Genomic DNA, 22,491 nt, shown 5'->3' with positions numbered 1-22,491 from the left:
GCAGAATGTTGCATGTCATATTATTAAAATTGTTAATATGCATTCCTAATCAATGTCTGTCTAGAATCATATTAAATTGATAAGGTCTGATTTTATTGGTACCAGCATACATATTAGAGGAAACTTGATTACATTATTACATTACATACTGTAACATTTTATTACCATGTGGGTGACATTACAGTAAATAGGCAATTTGTTAATAAACAGTACAAAGAATTGTAAAAATAACAATTTTCCAAATTATAAATTCGTTTTTAAAAAAAATCATTATTGTTTATACAATTTAAAATAAAATCACAAATTATCATAAAATATTTGTTATTCTTCAAGGATAATAAATATGGGAATATTAGAATGTGTGATACTGCAAAAAGTCATTTTAAATTAAAACTTACATGATAAAAATATTTATTCAAAGTTCTTTTATACAACTGTTGAAGCTGTGAGGCAAATAAGTTATTGGATTTAGCATTTGCAAATCAAAGTGTATATGAGAATTCACATGAGAAGCACATTGCAAAAAGTGACAAAATATAAGGAAGGGGAAAAAACAAGCATAATTTTTCTTCTTAAAAAGAAATTTTCTCCTCTTAACATTTTATCAAACCATTTTTGACCATTCCACAAACTATTCAGATACTCCAAACCTTCATTTAAAAAAAAAAACACCCACTTTTGACACCTTCCCTGTGACCTTTCTGCACTCTTACCTCAATGAAGTGCCGGTTTGACTTGAGCTGCTTCTCCACCGAGTCGAGCTGTAATCGTAGATCCTCCACCTCCGATTTCTTCTCCTCTAGCAGCTGTACGTAATGTCGCTCCGTCTCCTCCCCCGCATTCTCTAGGTCAGCCACGCGTTTGTCGTATTTTTCCGTCGTGGTCCTGAGCTGCAGTTGAAGGCTTCTCTTTTCGTCGTTCAATTTGTTCAGTTCCAACATCAAAGCTGTTTTTACACATAAAATATACAAATAATGGTTAAGATTCAATGCTTGTTAACAAATAGGGTAAGTTGTTGTCTAGAAAAAAGTCATCATTATATTAATTGGTAAAGACATATATTTTAATAGCTCAATTTAATTTATTAGCTTTCTTATTTGAACCAGCTGTGAAAGTTTTTTTTTTCACTTATAAATCTAAGTTTTGTTGTCTAAGACAACGAAATACACACACACATAAAAAAGACCAAATAATAGTGACCCCAATATTTGAGTTTGGTACAAATTTTTGACCTTGAACTTTATTCAGAAGCTGAAAGTTATAATTAATTGGATATTAATTAATTAATTCGTTTTGGACATAACCAGGAATAAATTCATTGAAGCAATATCACTAATTATCCAATGTGTAATTCAACCTATGAACTAACAATTGAAATGTACCAGGAAACTCTTCCAATTCATCTAGTTTTTTTTATTTTTCAAACTATACTACTGTGCAAGAAAGCAATAATTCAGTGTTTTTCCCAACCCATATAGCTATAATGCAAGCTAGGAATTGAATTCTAGATGGAACTCTAGATTGAAGTAAACTTTTGAGCAATTAAATGATTAAAGCATATTCCCCCAATCATAATTGAAATCTACCTAGCAATAATCACCTGTGCGTTTTTTATCCTATGCTTTTAGCGAAGGGTGAAAAAAAAACCTTGAATAAGAGCAGAGGTTTCTATTCTAGCAGTGTAGCTTTATAGTGAGATAGTTGGTGCAATCAGAGAAGCAGAAACGTGGATGGTTCTTCGCTGATAAAAGTTCAAAGGCCACACCAAATTTTGGATCGATACTGCATAACAGTGAATTTTTGGGGGTCAAGCAAAATAAGTTGAGTGACAACAGACAATCAAAAAATGAAAAGTGTGGGAGGAAAATCTAAAAATCAAACTCACAACATCTGTAAAGTAACAACATCAATCAGGTTTATAGGAAATAAACTTGTCAAACTAATCAGAGTTCACAACACACACAGAGAAGGGGGGGGGGGCATGACAATTCATTAACACTTTGCTATGTTTGAAATTCTTCAGTTTAAAACAGGGATGTTAAAATTTTTGATAAAATTAAGGGCAGTCATGAAAATTTAATTAAATTTAATTTTTACACACTGCAATTTACAACCCAATATTTGATAGGTACAAAACTTTTTAATTAACAAGATTAATTATAAAAACAAGCCAAGTATTAAAACATGACCACTGATGATCAAAGATTTATCACTGTTAAATTCAATTTCGATGTTAGCCTTTTAAATATCACACTGTTAAAACTTAGCACAGCTGTCAACCAATGAAAAAAAATATTTGGATGAATTACCTGATTGGATGCCTACCACACAGTTCTAAAAACACTGACCAATCAAATTAGGAGAAAAATTACAACCAACATAATTAAATACAATTGTGTCATTATTGGCAAAGGTGTTTCAGGCAAGGTATTTTAATGTTCAATGAAGGAACTTGACCTTGATGACAAAAACTTTTGCTAACAAGACGTGTACTTAAATTACATATTTTAACTGGTCCGATGGCAATGATTTTAAAAGCTTGACATGCACAATAGCCCAAGCTTCTCGAAGTTCTAAAAATGCCTCAAAGAAAACAAAAACCTACTGCTAAATTTTAGCTTACATTAGCTCTGCAGTAGTCCACCATTTTACAATGGCATTCAATACATGCAAATCAGAGATGTTTAAAATTCTTAAGTTATGCCTGCCCAAACATGATGTTTTGATTTTTTTAGCATGCTAGCATATAAACATGCTTTAGAGCCCACCTCTAACTCCAAATGCACCAGATAAATTTATCATTCAGAAAAAATAGGTTGTAATACATTTCTAAAAGATTTCTGGTTTTAAAACCACATGCTACTGTATAGTCAAGACACAGTTTCATTTTTCTGAGTCAACATAATGCACTAAGAATCTACAACTCATGATAACCAACCTTGGTCACTAGATGGCGCTCCAACGGTTCCCATGGTAACTGTTTGTATACAAAATGGCAGATGTAGCCATGCATAGATTAAACAAGTCAAACAGAAAAATTATATATTTTATCGGCCAGAATGATACTCGTATTTGCCATTAAAGAATTCATAATTACTATGAAGCACAATAAAAGATATTCAATGTCAAGCAAGTATTTTTATAAGTCAAAGGGGAATTTGGGTCAATATTAATAGTACCAAAACCTGCATTAGTAAGTTAAAGTGTTGTGTTGTTTCTTTAGAAGCCCTTATTTCTTAATTGATTAGAGTCTCAAGCAATTTCAAATATTTTTTAAAAGATACTCAAAATTAGTTTCTTCTAAGAACACTGAATTTTTATAAATTAATTAACTTACAATACATTTCAAAGATGTCCATAAAGAGATTCTGTAAAATTTGAAATTGCTTTCAAGTGAGAAATAATACAGTAAAACAGGCTTATAACCAAAAAAATGTTATGAATTGACTTTTATAGTAAAATGATTTTCATTTCCCTTGCCAAAAATTATATACCAAACATGTAATGTAACAAATTTCACTTTTCACAAAGTAGATTTTCACAACCCTGACACTTGCTAAAAGTATAAGCATGTTTCACTGTACATGGTAGGATTTGTTATAGAGACTTAAGAGGGCTTCATGGTTTCTTTGTTTACATGTATATCTCCAAAATAAAACAGAGTAATACATCAAGACTGTTCTATTTACTTTAAAGTTGTGCTCTATTAACAAACAAATTTTATTTTTCATTTTATTATCTTTCCCTTGGCTGGGACCCTGGATTTTTTTTTTGGTTTGGGGGGGGGGGGTGTCAAATCATGAAGCCCTCTTAATTAGGAATTTATTTGTGACAGGAAAACATGCAGGTGTTGAATACAGAAGCAGCACCGTGGAATATGACATTTTATCATGCAATGGAAAACAGACTTCTTCAAATGTTGAAGATTTCTCAACTCATTTGGGATAATAAAATTGTCTTTATAATACAAAATGAATTTTTTTTTTGCAATTTTGTTTGTTAATTTTTATTGAAATCTTTTTTTTTTAAAGAAAATCTTCTATTTTTACTTTTTAATTTAACATTTTTCCCATATCTCATTTTGCATGGAGGTTTTTGACCAATGATATAATTCATTATATTCTGGACAAAGACAGGTAACAAATTTTGAGCAGTACTGTAAAGGCTGTCTTTTACTGTTCAGATTTTTGAAACATCTTTTATATCACAAAGGGAATTTTGACAGAAAACGTTAACCACTCAACACATTCAGCCATGCAGAACATATCCCTTTCCCCTCTACATTGGTAATGTTAAAAGGTCAAAATAAATAAATACAAATATCATAATTATACAGAAAATTGCATAAATGTATCATATAAATACATATAATGATTATTATAGTAGATTAGTAAAAAGAGTTATTGCCCTTGTCATTTGGTTCCATGGTTCCCGTGTCGCTATGGTTACACATTTTTATAATGGATAAACAAAAAAAAAACATAGAAAATTAATCAACCATTCTAAGTAATTCTGGTCAAGCAAATATTCAGTCTGAGCTCATATAGAGGATTCTATATTTAACTGTCTTAATCTGGGGTAAAATGTTAAGATAATACATATAGCAGTGCAATGATCTCTGATTAATAAACATTGATAAAGGGAGACAATTCAGCCAGTGTATAAATACAATAATTCACCCTCCTCCCGCTGCATGCACCAACAGGGACGTCTGCATAACATACCTCAAAAAAATTTAATTAGTTCAAAATCTACAGAAGGCAACTCCTTTGAAAACATATTTTTTAAATAAACTGAAAATACTTTCAAATTTTTAAAGATTTTGAAACATTTCATAGGCTTTAAAGTAGTTTTCATACTTTTTTCCTCTTGTAACATATTTTTTTTTTTTTTTTTAATATGACCAATTTATTTAAATATTTCCAAAGAAACTGCCTTCACATACAGCCTAATATATGCTCCCAGTGAAATACCTTAATGACTACTCCCCAGGTATTGTTCCTACCTATATCAGAAAAAATTGACGTCCACAGTTTGAGAGAAGTTTCTACATTGGAAACAGAAATATCTAGAGATAATTTAACATTAACTATAGACAAAAACAAAACAAGAAAGGAGAACAAAAATTTAAAAATCTGCCAAGAAAATTTTACGTACCACAAAATCATCCTATTTTCAGAAATCCACTTTTCCTCCATTATTAATCCATTTGTTCACAAAAAAATGTTTTGCAATTTTTGAAGTCAAGACCACTTTTTTTTTTTAAATCATATTAAATGAACCTTATTAAAATGCAGAAAAATCTGGTTATTTTATTTCCCAGTTTTTATTTACATTACCATATCAATAATAACAATAACAAAATCAAAACAATATAGAGATTCCAAAATTCCACTCCTTCCAAAAAAATTAAACACAGAGAAAAAAAAAAGACCTCCCTTCTAACACATCAAAAATAATAAACAAAAAAAAAAATCATTGGAGTATAATAATCAATTTTAAAACACAAATCATTTAAGGATTACAAGTTGAAAGAGTTTAATTTGACCCATGGGCAACAGCTATTCCTAAGACTGCACAGGATTAATAAAGACTGGTGCATACTAACGTGCACATTTAATGTCGCCAAAACCTATTAATTAAACAGACTTAATCAATAATTAACAAAGAATAGAAAACAAGTAGAAATAGACCTTTAAACAGAATTATGAATTTAAAAATCATTAAGGAAGATAATACTGGAGCTGATCTCAAATAGAGTGCCAAATTAATCCACCATAACTTTAATTTAAAACAGAAAGGGGTTACTTTAACTGTGCCATTACAGACAGACAGACAGACAATATTAATAGAGAGCGATTCCTCAGAGTGTGTGATACATACTGGGACCTTAAAAATCAAAACTATTTGTTATGTACAATGACAGCTAGACAGACAGACAGACGGACACTTCTACAAGGTAACCCCAGAGAGAATACAGCTCTCTCTTAAGGTCATATGCAATGTAGTTTGAACTTCCCTGAAATTGAAGATTTCCAGTCTAAATGAAGGAACCATGTGCAATACTTTTAATGTCTATATATGGATATGTACACCTCTTCTAAAACAATTTTTGATGAAAAAAATTCTGGAATTTTTGTTTTGTAATTTTTGTGCATTTTTCCTTTAATAATGCAAAAATTTTCACAATTTGATATCTTTTCAAATTCCCTGGTAACGCATGCTGATTTTTTGTCTAAGAACATGTAATGATATTGTAAGATTAAATTTAGAATATCTTGAAAAATTATCAGTAGGTGAGGTACATTGCGTTTGTCCTTAACTTATACTTACTCTCTACACAAGTGCAAAATATTTTGGGGACATTGAGAATAATATATTTGGGGGGAGGGGGGATGTAGAAACCTTCATTCAAACTGTGGACAGATTAACCATAGAAAAATATTTAAATTTATACAATCCAAAGAATTCAATTAAATCACAATCTGCAGTTATGTCCCTTTAACAACACACCATTCTGTACACGTTTCATTGTCCTTTTTTGAGGAAAAAAAAAAACGAAAGTAAAAGGACAATTAGGCAGTACAAGCTCTGTCATCTTATTTTTCTTTAACCACCACACATATGACATTAAACAATGCATAAAAACTCTTATATTGCCTCTGGAATAGACCAGTTTATCACCTCATATTATAAAGTGTGTACATAGTAAACTTGTATCTCTCTCTAACTCTCTCACTGAACCCTCTCTCATGCAGATAAAAATATAATTTATACTAGGGATGTCAACGAATATTCGAGTACTCGACTATCGTTCGATCATACCGACTATCGACTAAAATTTCTTCAGTCGGTTACTCGTTAAAAATGTGTTTCATCAAAGTAATTTTGAATTAAAGGTAATAAACTTAGATTTGCCCATTTCATTTATTATTAATGGTATGGTATAACTGTTAGAAAAAAAAGCAGATTGAGAAATAAAATCAATCATGTTTATTAAATGATTGTCTACCTCTTACTATTTTAAAAGGTAGATTCAAACTGACGTGATACAATGTACAACTATTCAGAAAGAATAATAATTAAACAGCTATTACAAAATTGTAAATACATGTAAATTGGGGTCAGTTATGAGGGTAATTAAAATTTGTTTTCTTTTTCTGATATAAATTTCATACAATCATTGATTGTTTGCACAAAATTTCATAATTAAAATGTATTCCAAGCTCTCGCTCTCTCTTTGTTTTTATAAGAGACATGCTTTAATTGTTTACCTGTCAAAGATCATTGACGGACACGTAGAAATTGGCTTCAATTCTTAGGTACATATACTACCGTTATGTAAAGAAAGGACAATTACAACAGTTTGATATTCGGCATTCAGATAAACTGTGCAGCTAATGCATTAATTTTGAAATTTAATACATTGGATACATATTGATGTACAGTCTTTATTGTATTACGTACATGTTTACAATTCAGATATTCATTTTATAATGGTGATAGCGTAGGTTAAATATGTAAACTAGTATGTAAAGACAAACAGTGAACATTATTTGAAAAAATATTTAAAATTAAACGAATATTCGACTATCGTTTGACTAAAGCATCCGACTATTCAATGTACCATCCCTAATTTATACCAATTTAACTTTTGTGTTTTTTCTTTGACACAACCTTTTTCACATGCAATTCATGGACACCATAGAAATTGAGAAAACATAAACCCTTGGTGAAATGAATAGGCATATGAAGAGAAATGATAAATATATGTTCTGCATGACCTAATGTATATATGTGTAATAGTCATATCAAAAATGCAATCACAACCCCTTAAAAATATCTCAATGTACCATCCATGCATGTAGCACTTCACATGCAACTACTGGAAAATGAGATCAAATTATACATGGATATAAAATATTTCATGCTATAATACTTCATCATAAATGTCATTGGATTTCTGGTAATATATGTTATAAACAGGGAGCAGTCATTTATCTCTTCCTGTGTACATTAAACCTCCTATTCCAAGTGAAGATTTTTTGGAAAATAACTTTCTCACAATGACTTCTCTCTCCTCTCTCTTCTCTTCTTTCTCTTCAACTACTACTCCCTTTCCATCAATACAGTATTGTAATGAAACCTTTTCTTTAAAGCTGAGCATTTTCCATTAAAGGCTTTACAATCTATCAGCTGCATAAAACTTTATCAACTTCTTACCAAAACAATCTCCCTGAAGAAATACTAGCTTACAATAACCCCTCCCTGAGTCTGCCTACAATAACCACTCCCTGAGGAAGTAGCAGCCTACAGCGACACCTAGTGGAACCAAAGGAACCAAGTAATAAGGGCGGTTGTCATGGAAACCTTGAGCCTGATCTCCGACGTTATCGTTGAGTAGTTCTCGCTGTCGCTGCATCTCGCTGCGTAGCGACGTCGCCTCGTGATGCGACGCTTCCAGGTCCAGGAGTCTATTTTTAGTCGTCTCTAATTCCAGCACCAAGGCTTCCGTCTTCTCCTCCAGGTCTCTGACTTGTTGTTCTCGCTGATCTCGTTCTGTGCTGTAGCCCTCTATTAAACCTATAGCAAACACAGGCACTCTCAAATCATACACATATTTTCACTGATATCATATCTGTGGTGTTCCTTTATATGCTACCATTGTCAAGAGAAAGATCATATACTGTCAAGATACCTTTTTAGCAGTGGGGTCATAATTACACAGACTGAATCACAATTCCTGTTCAATCAGTGGGTGGGAAATTATGCAGATTTTTTAACTGTCATTGTTTGCCTTGAATACATTTATAGTAGTCTTTGGCAATTTTTAAGAAAATTTGTACTTTTAAACCTCATTGGTGTGAGGCATAGAAATACCTTTTTTATTCCATCTTGTCTTGTTCAAATTTGCATGTGTGTGTATATATGTGAGAAGAACAATCAGCAGCCATGTTTGACATCTTTCTATACCTTAAGCCCTGTCATGGTCATTTTATCTTTCATTTTTGCTTTATACAGACACCCCTACCTTCTGCCTTGTGAAGCTCCATAGCTAGGTATTCCTTGGCCTCCACTTCTTCCCTCAGCCTCTCTTCCAGTTCGTCGCAGCGCGTGGAGATGGACAGCGACTCCTGTTGCCCTGACGATACCGTGGTGACCAGTTCGTGTTGGGTCCGCTTCGTGTCATACAGCTGGTGCGTGGTGTCCTCAATCATGTCCAGGAGACGCGAGACAGAGCTCTGAAGCCGGTTACTGGCATCTGATGAAAACACAAAGATAAAGGAGTGGATCTAAGTGAAAATAAAGTGGTGGATCAAAAGATTAAAATTAGGGATGTGGATCATAGAATTAGCAAAGGAAAATTATAATACTTATGACAATCATCTTTTAAAACATAGAAGTAAATTCTGCGAAAATAAAAAAAAATTCAATCAAAAGTTCACCTACTTCAGTATTAATGTCAACTCTACTTTCTTTTCAATAAATGCATTTCAAATATTCCCATTAAGCATGCTAAAAAAATGCACTTAAATTTTAATTATACATTACAGCTTTGCAATTATCAACAGCACGTACAGATTTACAATAATTTCAAAGGTTTGTTTTCCCCCATAAAACTAAATTTGATATAACTAGCAGGATTCAGATTATTATTTTTCTACATACCATATGTGTATTCCATTGTAATTATTAAGGCAGGCCTCCTTAACTCTTTCACACAGAACTACATAGTTTTAGTCAAGTACACAGCTCTATACAGTCACTCAGTAAATTATAGGGAAAGTGTGGAGTGTCATGGTACGTCCATTTAAATAATTAGCCTTCTAAAACCCGTCATTACGTATAAATACCCACCACTCTCAGTGATGTTAGTGTGAGATAACATGACTCAATGTAGACACTTTCTAAAATTATTTACAACAATTGTTTATAAGTTTCAATGTATATAAACACCCTCCACTCAGGCACATGAGACTTAGAGTAATTTATTCTCAAGTGATACATTGTGTATCTATCACTGGTCAAGTTAATAATTGAATGGAAATTAAGTTTAAGGTCAAAAGCCTTGAAGTTTGTATCTGTATTTTGATCTTATACTTTTATAAATCTACATTTTTTTCCCTAGGAAAGTATGTTTTGAAAAATAAAAGATTATTTTTGGAGGCATTTATCATAATGATTGTTTTACACTAATAACTGAGCTCTGTGCTTCCATTATAGCACTTTTGTACTATTCTCAATTGGATTATTGTGTAAATTTTAATTAATGGGTTAATTTCCTCCCTGATTGATTACTAATGTAACATAATTACAGCACTTTCTGCTTATTTTTTAACCTCTGATTTTTATAGTTTGCTATATTTTCATAGAATTCTCACAATCTCTATATAAATATTAACTTTTACAACATATGTTTGACATTATCAGACCTGCACTTTCCTGCACGTGTGTATAAAGTGATTGTTCTGTCATCAAATTTCCCCAGATTAGATGGCAGCCAACTTTTTTTAAAACTTTACCAACATAATTGTACACATCTGTGTTATTATTTTCTGAGTGTCTGAATAGAACACACAATTTTTGTCTCTGGATCTTATCTCCATCTTCTCACTCTCCCCCTTTCAATACCCCTCTCTGTCTTTCTCCATCTCTCTCTCTCTCACTTCCACCCCTCTCTCACTCCGACCCCCATTTTCTCTATAGAGCTGCCTCCCTCTAGTGATCCTTATGAATCTACAAGTCCTATTTCCCCAGCACTATGTGACCATATTTTAAACTCTTTGTCATTTTTCTAGATAGATACACAATCGATATGGTGTTTCTGATGTAAAACCAGCCTGAGTGTGTAAATCATTATACTCACTAAAGTAATCACCAATGGTTGACATCACCCAAGATAAATCACAGCTTTGTGTCAAAAAATAATGTTTGCTGATTGTTTACCATGTTTATAAAATCTCGTACTATATAACATGAGAATTTTGTCCCAGCATCTCTACATAATTCGTCACATTAATTGCTTCTCCTCAAATTGTGGATAGATTGTCCCATGCAGTCACATTTACTCCCGTGTGATTTTTACCAATTTATAAACTTAATCCTGACTTAACATATAATACTTAAATTGTTGCAGCTTCTCTACAATTCACATCAAGCAATCACAAATTTGTCACTACAATTCAGCCCTCTATATATACAGTTTTAACCCATAACATTAGTGTGATGCCGTTGTATACTTCTCATTAACACAGTATGTAAAGCCTCCAGACTAAACACAAGAATTCATTGTCGCAGCCTCTAAACATTTAAGTCACAGTCACTTTACACACAGGAAGTGTCTGTCTCACATACAACTCTCCTTCATTCATACTCTCTCTGGTTCTGTATGATTTATTTCCTTGTCTCAAATCTACTCCCTCTTGTCAAACTAGTTTTTTTTTAAGTTCATTTTGTTTACAATATAATTCTAGGATTCAGAGAAAGATGCTTTTTTTTTTCTAGAATAAAATTTTATTTATTAAAAATATCTTTTTAATTAATGTAAAGTGTATTCCCTTCATTTTTTTTTTGTTTAATGTGTGTGTGTGTTTTTTTTTTTTTTTTTTTTTTGTTTAATGTGTGTGTGTGTGTTTTTTTGTTTTTTTGTAAATTTTTTTTTGTTTAATGTGTGTGTGTGTTTTTTTTTTTTTTTTTTTTTTTTGTTTAATGTGTGTGTGTGTGTGGTTTTTTTTTTTGTTTTTTGTTTAATGTGTGTGTGTGTGTTTGTTTTTTTTTTGTTGTTGTTTTTTGCTTAATGTGTGTGTGTGTGTGTGTTTTTTTTTTTTTTTTGTTTAATGTGTGTGTGTGTGTGTGTGTGTTTTTGTCATTGCTTCACTGTAAATGGCAAAGGAAGATGTGATTCAGAAGAGTTCTTCCCCTTTACACAGCAATATTGAACGATAAAAGGCATTTTCTTTGTATATCTCTAACATTTCTAAAGACATGATATTCAGGATAAATATCTCAGAGAGAAATTTCTTTTTAAATACAAGATCATTTTATTCACCTCTTCACAAAATCAGAGATTCCCCATCTAAGTCTTTATTCATCAGAAGTTAATTGAAACTGTCAAGTACATTCCAATGGAGACAACTTGTCAAGACAAAAACTGCCTTATCCATTTATATGTTGGGACATAATAAATTATGTTCAAATCAAAGTACAGTCTGTTTAAAAGTACTATCCATTAGCATGTCTTGCTTCCAACATCATGTATATAATTTGTGTACCCTGAACCACGTTATCTGTCAGAAATCCTTCTCCCCCCCCCCCCCCCCCCCCCATGTAGTATCACCCTGGAACATGCCCTGGTGGTCGTCCTCTGGCACAAACTTATATAGGTCAGGCCCTTGGAAGATACTCTCTGTGATGGTCCTCTGTGACAGGTGTATATTTGTAACATCCCCCCCTCCCCATTATTTACCTGTCAGTAGTTCCTCCCCCTCAGTATCTAGGTCAGGCCCCTGGAAGATACTCTCTGTGATGGTCCGCTGTGACAGGTCCAGTCCCTCGTCTGTCAGGTTGGACAGTAAACTCGTCTCGTGGGGAGGGACCTCTCCTCCTATAAATAACACAAAATATCATAATACTTCATAGGCTAACACGTGTGACATACACTTGACAATATTTCAAGCTTTTCCCATTTTAACATTCATGAGCAGTACATGCATTAGAAAATAATAACTTTATAAGTTAATATTAATTAAGATTTTATATTTTGATACAAGCACATTGCAGAGGTACCTCATGGAGGAATGAATGACAACACTGCATAGGACATTCATTTTAAAATTATAACAAGAAAAGAAATGTAACTTCTGACTTCCAATCATACCCATAATTTTTTTTTTTCATTATGACTTTTTTTTAAATCAAGTGCAATTGATCATTGCCGTATTCTATAAAAAGCACTAACCTTCAGCCCCGCCGGGTGAGCTGGGTTCTGGTGGTGTGTGGTGGTGACTGCCCGGTGGTGACCTTGGGTGGCTCCCGGGGGGTGACCTCGGTTTCCGTGAGGGCGGGGACCTTCTCTGTATGGAGGGTGACCCCTGGTCGCCGGTGACGATGCTGGCCAGTTTTCTATTTATAGCCTCCTCCACATTGAGGTAGGTCTTTACGGCATCTGACAACAGCTGTAGGAGGTGGTCATTGGTTGACTGGACGCTCTCTCTGTAAACCAATCAGAATCAAGTATAGTTGATGGATTGACCAATCATAAGAAAGATAAGAGAATCTATTGGCTCAGTCAATGAGATTGTTTGAGCAGGTTTCTGTGTTAACCAATCAAAATTAAATATAATTCTGACTAATCATATCCACTGACCAATCAAAAGACAGATAAGAAAGAGAATCATAAGGTTCCAATTAATGAGCAATTTGTTACCAAAATTTTATAGGGTGTGACTTAAAATGATCCTTGATTATGAGCAAGATGTGAAAAAAATTCAAGGTGTATAGAGTTACTTGATTTACTGAGTATTGAATGTCATTATTAACCAGTGATCTTTCAAAAGTATTCAAAAACATTAATGTGTACAGTACATCATATGTCGAGATCGAACAAAAAGTGAATTAATTGTTACAAACAAAAAAATGATTTTTTTTAAGTACATGAGAAATTTTTAATAAAAATGATTTCAGGGTAACTGCAGTTAAATGTGTGTCCTTATGATTTGTGAAGTTACACTTCATTATTTTGATTTTTGATCGTGATTGTACTTTTTTGGTTTTACTCCTCCTTCTGCGCGGAGTTGCCTCCCTTCCTGATCTATCCCTCGCCTAAAGCAGCGACACGCAAACAATTTAGTTTGGGGTTTGGGGTTATTTGATAGAATGTGACAGAAAAGTACAATTAATCTTCTCATTAAACGCATATATACAATTTTTACTCATAAATTCATATCACATCAGCATTCCTACAAGTTACAAACAAGTGTTTGGACTTTATTTACCAATCTTCATTAGATTTGACATACCTATCTACATGAAGTCGTTCAAGGTCAGTCCGTAACATGACCTCAAGGTTACGACTTTCCTCATTCTCCCGTTCTCGTCGCTCAACAATCTCTGCAAACTTTGCTTGTAAACTCTCTATTTCATTCTCCAACTGTAAAAAATTCAAAAAAATCATATTTAAGTTATCTTGAAAATTTTGAATCTAAAGAATCACAGTTACAGATGCTAGATATAAATTTCTGCTCTAATTAAGCCATTGATTTAGAATAACTCCCTTCACTGTACCTATTTGATTTAGACCTCCGCCCCCCCCCCCCCTCCCCCATGTGTACCTCTTTAAATTTGACCTCCTCCCCCCCCCCTTCACTGTACCTCTTTCTTCCCCCTTTGTACCTCTTTAATTTTGACCTCCTTGTCTGCCCTTCACTTTACCTTTTAAATTTTGACCTCCCCCCCCCCACCTCTCACTGTACCTCTTTCTCCCCCCTTTGTACCTCTTTAATTTGGACCTCCGTGCCCCCCCCCCCCTTCACACTGTACCTCTTTCTTTCCCCTTTGTACCTCTTTAATTTTGACCTCCTTGTCCCTGAGTTCGGTTGCTAAGGAAGTCGTCTCTGTGTGCTGTTCACCGGTGGAGAACTCTGTGGAGGATCCGAGAGTATTGACGGTCTGTAGTCCCCGGGTCAAGAGGTCACCGGACATGGTCTGGAGTAGGTCCCTCGGAGTACTCTGTTCACTTCCTGTTTCACTGGAGACCTCTCTCTCTAGCGGGGCATTCGTTTTTGTGGCTTGCACCTACATGCATTAAAAAAATTTATGATTCTTTCCTTTTCTAGAGCAACACATAAGCAACAGACGATATTGTTCAGAAATGTTTTTTTTAAGTCCAAGAATTTACTCCACATAATAATTAACTACTATAGATATTGTTCAAATATTTATCCAGCTAGTGCTAACAATTTACAAAGACTTCAATATATCAGTGTCAACTTGAAATGATAACCTCTGATTTCAAGGTCACCATTTGACCTTGACCCCGTGTATTACTGACCGATTCTATGACCTCACTCCCTGCGTCTCGGGGTAAGGCGGGCGGTTTTTCTGTCGGGGGTTCCAGTACACTACTGCTGCTGTCCTCGTAACTCGACTCAAACTGCATCAGGTCGACGGATTTCTCCTGGGGGCGTGACCCGTTACCGTGGGAACTGTCGTCGTCCTCGTCCATTTCACTGACCGGAGTACTGCGTTTGGGTCCCGGGGAAGGCAGGCTCTTCAGCTCCTACACATGATTGATAAAATATAATATAATGCTGTTCTTCATGTTCTTAGCAGAGTGGGTTATTGATCGTAAAACTGTAATGATATAATTATATATACTGCCTACTATCACGACTAAAGCAAACACATTTGACAAGTTTTACTCTCTCCATGCAGTAAAAAAATGAGTTAGGTTTTTGTTTGGCTTTGAGTAAGATGAGGGTATATAAATCTGTATGTCAGGGTATTTTTTACACCTAAGACTTGGTGGAATATTTACTTAAAGCCTTGAGTACAAAGGGTCCATAAAATTCAAGATGAATATGTGCTTCTTCACTTTCAAAATATAAATCTACAAGGGGTGTGGCAGTTTGGAGGGGGGAGGGGGTGGAAGTCAGAGAAAATGGAGGGTATAGAAAGGAAGAGATTGTATAATAAACACTACTTTGGTCTGCAGCACAAGCTCAATTTAAAATTTTGTCAAATGAACTTCAAGGTCATCAAAACTCATTATAATGTGTACATGAATACATGTTTTGGTTATTATAATATTAATTTTTTTTTAAAAGTGCATGCATACAAAATATTGCAAAAATTCTCTGTTTGCAGTGATAAGCCAGGCTTCCTGATGGAATTATATACAGACAGGTCACACATCACAAATCTACACCGACTTTCTTAATCCATCAAAGCTCAGCTAGCGATTAACTGGACACAATATCAGGGATAAAATCTGCAGGTGTCTGTTAAAATCCCTAATGTATGCAGCTCCCTTCACAGTTGAGGAAATTCACATGTTTCAGAAATATTACTGAGTGTTCACAAAAGTTTTATATATTAACAAATTTATGACCTAGCTTTAGCTTAATCATGTACGTTAATGATTACAAATTTATATCTATATACCTTATTAATTACACATCCCAGATATTTTAATTAACTTATAAAAGATATTTTACTACCAATTTGCATGATTTGAAAGCTTATAAGTTTTGGACACATTTAGTACCACTTGCATGCTAATTCACAATAATAAGGTTAATTCATAAACTTTATCCCTGCAATGTTTATATTCAGCATGTTCAGAAAGCTTTAATTAACTCAATGTAAATATCAGTAATGTTGTTGTTTATCTTTAAAACTTCCACCTGCTACAAGAGTAGCATATGACCTTGATGCAGTAAACTTAAATTACACACTAACACTCTATGATTATATCTATTAGCCTAAATGTATTTTAAAAATCTACACTGACAATAACACAAAACTTAAGTGTTTTGCAATCAACATTTGATCATATCAAATTATCAATTTATGTAGTGACAAATATTTAATGCTTAACGTCTACCATGAGAGGCAAGTTAATTAGCACTATATATCTACATTGACCATGTAATTGTTGACATTTTAAATTACATCCTGATCAGTTTAATTATGGCTAGCTGACTCCTATCTAAAACACATGTATCCAGGCATGACACTATAAGGTTTAATCCTCTGAAGTGATGAAAATTACAACCAAGATAGATTAGGGCAAAATCATTTACTACTCAGTAACTGCAGTTTTAATACACCTAGATGTAAATCTGAAACCCTCAAGAGATACTTACCAAATTCTAAATGTTTCCACAACATTAGCTACATTTGTTATACAAGAATTTCCACATTTCAAGCATTGCTAACATGCTTAGTGTTAACACAACCCTTGTTTGAAAAACACAAATACATATGACACCTTTTCTATCTCCCTGCTATAGAGAGCAGATGAATTGTACTATTTATATCTCCATTGGGATTCCCCTTTGGCAATAAATATCCTGTCAATAAGAACTGTTTTTACCATAAAAGCTGTCACTTAATTAAAGAAAATATTTAATTATATGATAATTAATCACACAATCTGCTAATCTTTTACATTATACATACAAAGAGTAGCATATACTTCATTTGAAGAGAATTGCATTTTTTCCCTCATAATTCTATATACTTTTAATATGTAGGTGGGGTCAATTAAAATTTTAATAAATATGTCGTTAATGCTGCCCAGTAGCAAAAAATATTTTCCTGAGAAGCACTCTTGGACAAATCCTCCTCTCACCTTTTTAATATACATACAGAGACAGTACATACATGTATACCCATGTAAAACAGCTGAAGGTTATTTAGAAAGTAAAACTTAATTTACCTGGGATTTCTCTGGACCTGCTGTCTGTTGTAAATACTCCACCATCTTCTTAAGACTATTTACTTCTTCCTAAGAATGTCAAATATATTTAATTGGTTACAATTTTGACAGAAAATAATAATATATTCTATAAGTTAAAGAATTACTCATGAACACTTTTTCATTGACTTTTGCATTACAATTTAATTGTAGTGCTCAACTGTATTATTTTTTTTTTTACTGTAATACACATGCACTTATATAAAGAAGTGTCAGAGACTTTACTTCATTATATTTACATTCAGTGTAATTTTCCTTATCAAATCCATTAGAAATCCACGACGTTCAAATTTCTATAACACACGCGAAACCTTGTCACCGCGCGTTAAAATACACAGTAGGAACTATATGCATTTTCAATACTCTAGAAACACCAAAATGTAAAATGTTTTATTTCAATTTAATGAAAAACTACAACCTTGAAAAATTAACGTAGAAATTAACGTAATGTGCGTTAAGAATTAATTTGTCACTTTTTTAATCGCAATGTTTGTTTGCGTAATTTAACTTTGCAACGTCACTTAACGTCATCTGACGTCACAAATTGCTCTTACGTCTATTAACCACGATAGTTTTGAAGGGCGCTAAAGACTATTTACTTCTTCCTAAGAATGTCAAATATATTTAATTGGTTACAATTTTGACAGAAAATAATAATATATTCTATATTAAGTTAAAGAATTACTCATGAACACTTTTTCATTGACTTCTGCATCACAATTTAATTGTAGCAACTATATTTTTTTTTAATGTAATACACATGCACTTATATAAAGAAGTGTCAGAGACTTTACTTCATTATATTTACATTCAGTGTAATTTTCCTTATCAAATCCATTAGAAATCCACGACGTTCAAATTTCTATAACACACGCGAAACCTTGTCACCGCGCGTTAAAATACACAGTAGGAACTATATGCATTTTCAATACTCTAGAAACACCAAAATGTAAAATGTTTTATTTCAATTTAATGAAAAACTACAACCTTGAAAAATTAACGTAGAAATTAACGTAATGTGCGTTAAGAATTAATTTGTCACTTTTTTAATCGCAATGTTTGTTTGCGTAATTTAACTTTACAACGTCACTTAACGTCATCTGACGTCACAAACGGCTCTTACGTCTATTAACCACGATAGTTTTGAAGGGCGCTAAATTAACATTAAATGTTAACGAAATAAGCAATTATGAAGAAGGGAAATTAGAGAATGTAAATATAAGCATTGAATTCATAATTACTTGTGGTGGTCTTCGGTCCAATAACACACCTATGCCGAAAATTTTTCATAAAAGCGTTGCGCGGTTTTCAATTTGTCGGCACGGCCAGGTGTGTTATAGGACCGAAGACAGCCAAAAATATGAATTCAATGCTTAAATAAATGTTATTCCTTATTGTTAAATTAAAGCTGTAATTAAGTGTTCTCAATGTGGCTCACAAATTTTACTGCATGTACTTTAAATTGATCATCTTTTAACTTGAACTGATATGTTACAGCTTGAACATTTATTAATTTCCACTGTGACTTAAAATTATTTGACAATTTGCCTTAAATTTTCAATGTTACAGTTTACTTTAATTATCAATTTTCACCTTGACTTTGCTTTACAGTTAACCTTTATCAGTGTTTATCTTCAGTCAACAGTTCATTCATTACAATTAACATATGACCTTGTTTACAGATAACCTTGACCTTGTCTGATTGACCCTGACCTGGTGATGTTGTTGGATTTCCTCAATTCTCTCTTTGTACTGGTTCTCAAGGTTAAACAAGTCTTGACTGTGTTTCTCCATCAGACGGATTTCAAGGTCATGTAGCTCCTCCGTGTGTGCTATGTCAAGGTCATCCTTCTCTGGTCCCTGACCTTGACCTTCCACGACCTCTCCAGTCAGTGAACTTTTGGTGCTAGAGAGCTCTGGAAGAATGTATTGTAAGATATTTTAAGATGTACAAGTCAATATGAGAAAAAAAGCAAAATGGAAAACTCATTCTAAAGGAACTTAATTGGAGCATTAAGTATTTTCCCAAAGACTTTTGTATAAAAGAAAGATTAAAGCAGATTTTAAGGACTGTATTATTGTGTTAGTAACTACCGACTGTCCTGTGAAAATCTATTAAACAATACAAATGAATCTACACTAAGACTTATCATACAAAGGGTTGGTAAACAGTAAAAAGTAAGAAAAGAAAATGCATGCAGGGGAATCAGGATTTGTTAAAAGTCACCATTGTAATGATAAGCATGCCAGGGATTGGTTAAAAGTTATCATGGTACTAAAAAATTACAAACAGGGGATTGGTTAAAAGTAACCACTGTAATGAAATAAGAAACAGGGGATTGGTTAAAAGTTATCATGGATTCAAGAAGTAAAACTATGAAAAAGAAAATTCATGCAGGGGATTGGTTAAAAGTTATCATGGTTTCAAAGTTACTATGATGATGAAAATGCATGCAGGGGATTGCGTAAAAGTTACCATGGTTTCAAAGTTACTATGATGATGAAAATGCATGCAGGGAATTGGTTAAAAGTTACCATGTTTTCAAGAAGTTACCATTGTAAAGAAAAAACATGCAGGGGATTAATTATTAATTACTTTGTGGTAAAGGTTTGTTAGTTGTTACCAAAGAGAAAAAAATATGAGAAAATGTTTTCTGGATAAAAGAGATAACAGTTGAGCTAAAAACTGCATGCTGGGAATTAGTTTGTGGTCTCCATGGTTACACAGGAAGTGGGCGGGGCCTCTCACCTTTCTTTATTTGGCTGAGTTTATCCTGATAGTCCTTTTCTAACCCTGGGAGTGGGACAAGATGAAAGGCAAAAAAAACAGAGGATGATAGCGAGACAAGCTTAAAGTATCACACGGCACACTGATGATAAATGAGATATAAACTCCACACTATATAGATGTAAACTGTATATATATTTGTATACACTATGTGTCTCACCCAATCACACAGAAGGCATGACAAGAAATTGTAGAAAAAAATTGTGTCATATAGACATTGCACAATAAATAATAGCCTGTCGGATAACTTGAGCTTAATATGCATCTTATGTGTATTCCTTTAAGTAAACATTTTTTAATTAATATGTCAAACGAAAAACCTAACCTGGTTCAAAACTAAAAGTTTTCATTGATCATGGTTATTTCGTTTGTTCTCAGATTTCATAATTATCATTATAAGCCAGCTGGTAAATAAATTTTCAAATGTCAAATGAATTAAATATGCTTAAATGTAAAAAGAGTAACCCATTTCACATTTCTTAATCAGACCAAGAAGACTTACAGGAACCGAGCCAAAGAAATGTGACTGTGATAGGTTCAGGTGCTGGTCAGAAATCAACAGAAGAAGAGGTGAATTCACTCTAGGCCACACAGACACAGGGACTTAATCCCTTAATCCCCTTAAACTAAGGCCAACATGGCCGAGGGAGAATTTCTTCAAAGCCTGCATGTTGCATCCAAAATTAAATAGACTTCTAATATAATCATGATAATATATTTCTAATAAACTGAATTTCCTTTTCTTTGTTCCTTTACTTTGAATTTTTGCAAAATATTTGAAGCACTGGATAACTTATATATACTAAACATGCTAAAGTACTTATTCTCAGACTTAGGTTTTCCAAGCTATGATAAGCTAAATGTGAATAACTGTCAAATAACTGTCTATATTAACATGATTAAAGCATCCCCTTCAACACCACATATTCAAAGTGAAGTCATGACTGTTTCAATATCAAGAAGTTTTACATTAGAGTTTACTCCACATTGATAGCAAATTCTAGAGATAGGTCTAGAAAGCGCAAATAACAAATTCTAGAAATCTGGAAAGCAAAAAGTTTCTGGCCTAAACAATTACATTAACTGTTTCAATGGTAAAGCCTTATTCTGATTCTTAAAGATGATGTATATCCCTTGTATCAAGATTAAAAATTAAGTATATATCCACTAGACCTTACACCTCCAAAACTATTATAATAAAAGATTATCATAAAAAACAATTATTACATTAAGTGAAAATTCCTTCCTAGCCTTCACCTGCTTTAGTCAATATATATATAAATACATTATTATATGGTAAATTATTAAATATAAAACTATATGAAGACTGCCCTTACCTGCTTTCAGACTGGCCAGCTTTGAGTTATACTCCTCTTCTATTTCAGCTATAGCAGCAGCATGCGAGCCTTTAAGGTTCTGGAGTGAGTTGTCTAAATCAGCACTGGAGTCTCGCCGAGTCAATTCCTCCTTCCCACTTTCACTTTCATAATCCTTCACCGACTGATCTACAACTAACCCCCCTGAATCTCTTAGATCCTCTCCTCCTGAATCTCTTAGATCCTCTCCTCCAGTTTCACTAGTTTCTTCACAAACTTCACTAACTTGAAATCCTCCACTAGAATCTGTTTGATCCACTCCCTTATTTATAGTCCCCTTCCCAGAATCCTTTGTTTCTCCATCCGTGTCGAATTCACTCGAGGCAGACACCATGACACCAGACTCGTCCACTATACGCTTGGACGATTTCTCGTCGCTGGATTCACTCTCTTTCAAAAATTTTTCTAGCTCGGTCTCGAGTTCATGAATTTTATCCTGATATTCCTGGATCTTGTACTCGGTAGCGAGATTCTGGTGCATTCCAGTCTCTATCTGGCTCTGCAGAGTCTCCATCTCCTTGCTGTATTTACTCTCCATCTCCTCCAGCTTAGCCTGAAATTCCTCTGTTAGAGTTTGTCGTGCTTCTACCATTTCTTTGTCGTGTTGTGCGTGTAAATCGTTTATCTCTTTCTCTTTCTCTTCTTGAAATCGTGCCTTAAAATAAAATAAGAAAATCTCTCAGAATGAAAAATATGGAGATAACAAACAGGGTTCAAGATCAAAAGTCCATTTAACAGTACAAAACAGAAGCAGAGCAAACACATATCTCCAAATCATCAGAGATGGTTTCAGAAAATGGTAAATAAACAATCACATCCTATATTTACATACCATACATAGAAAGACT

At 33.4% G+C, this 22,491-nt stretch overlaps 1 protein-coding gene across 1 annotated transcript in view; it reads right to left on the bottom strand.

Moving 5' to 3' along the window:
* LOC134280365 (A-kinase anchor protein 9-like) overlaps window positions 1-22,274 on the bottom strand; it is a 66,786-nt gene extending 44,512 nt beyond the window's left edge. Inside the window, exons 1-13 of the mRNA XM_062762771.1 lie at window positions 21,605-22,274; window positions 20,229-20,273; window positions 19,193-19,395; window positions 17,441-17,509; window positions 15,050-15,277; window positions 14,560-14,793; window positions 14,019-14,149; window positions 12,959-13,212; window positions 12,467-12,604; window positions 9,032-9,262; window positions 8,371-8,583; window positions 2,939-2,977; window positions 714-946 (exon numbers count right to left, since the gene is read on the bottom strand). Coding sequence (XP_062618755.1) covers window positions 714-946; window positions 2,939-2,977; window positions 8,371-8,583; window positions 9,032-9,262; window positions 12,467-12,604; window positions 12,959-13,212; window positions 14,019-14,149; window positions 14,560-14,793; window positions 15,050-15,277; window positions 17,441-17,509; window positions 19,193-19,395; window positions 20,229-20,273; window positions 21,605-22,235 — 2,649 coding nt within the window. The 5' untranslated portion in view covers window positions 22,236-22,274. The remainder of the gene's footprint in view (window positions 1-713; window positions 947-2,938; window positions 2,978-8,370; window positions 8,584-9,031; window positions 9,263-12,466; window positions 12,605-12,958; window positions 13,213-14,018; window positions 14,150-14,559; window positions 14,794-15,049; window positions 15,278-17,440; window positions 17,510-19,192; window positions 19,396-20,228; window positions 20,274-21,604) is intronic.
* Between the last annotated feature and the right edge of the window lie 217 nt (window positions 22,275-22,491).

Source organism: Saccostrea cucullata, unplaced genomic scaffold (genome assembly GCF_032062105.1).
Source record: "Saccostrea cucullata isolate Sc308-1 unplaced genomic scaffold, CSIRO_AGI_Scuc_v1 ctg794, whole genome shotgun sequence".
Taxonomy (NCBI): domain Eukaryota; kingdom Metazoa; phylum Mollusca; class Bivalvia; order Ostreida; family Ostreidae; genus Saccostrea; species Saccostrea cuccullata.
This window is presented reverse-complemented; position numbering and strand designations above follow the sequence as displayed.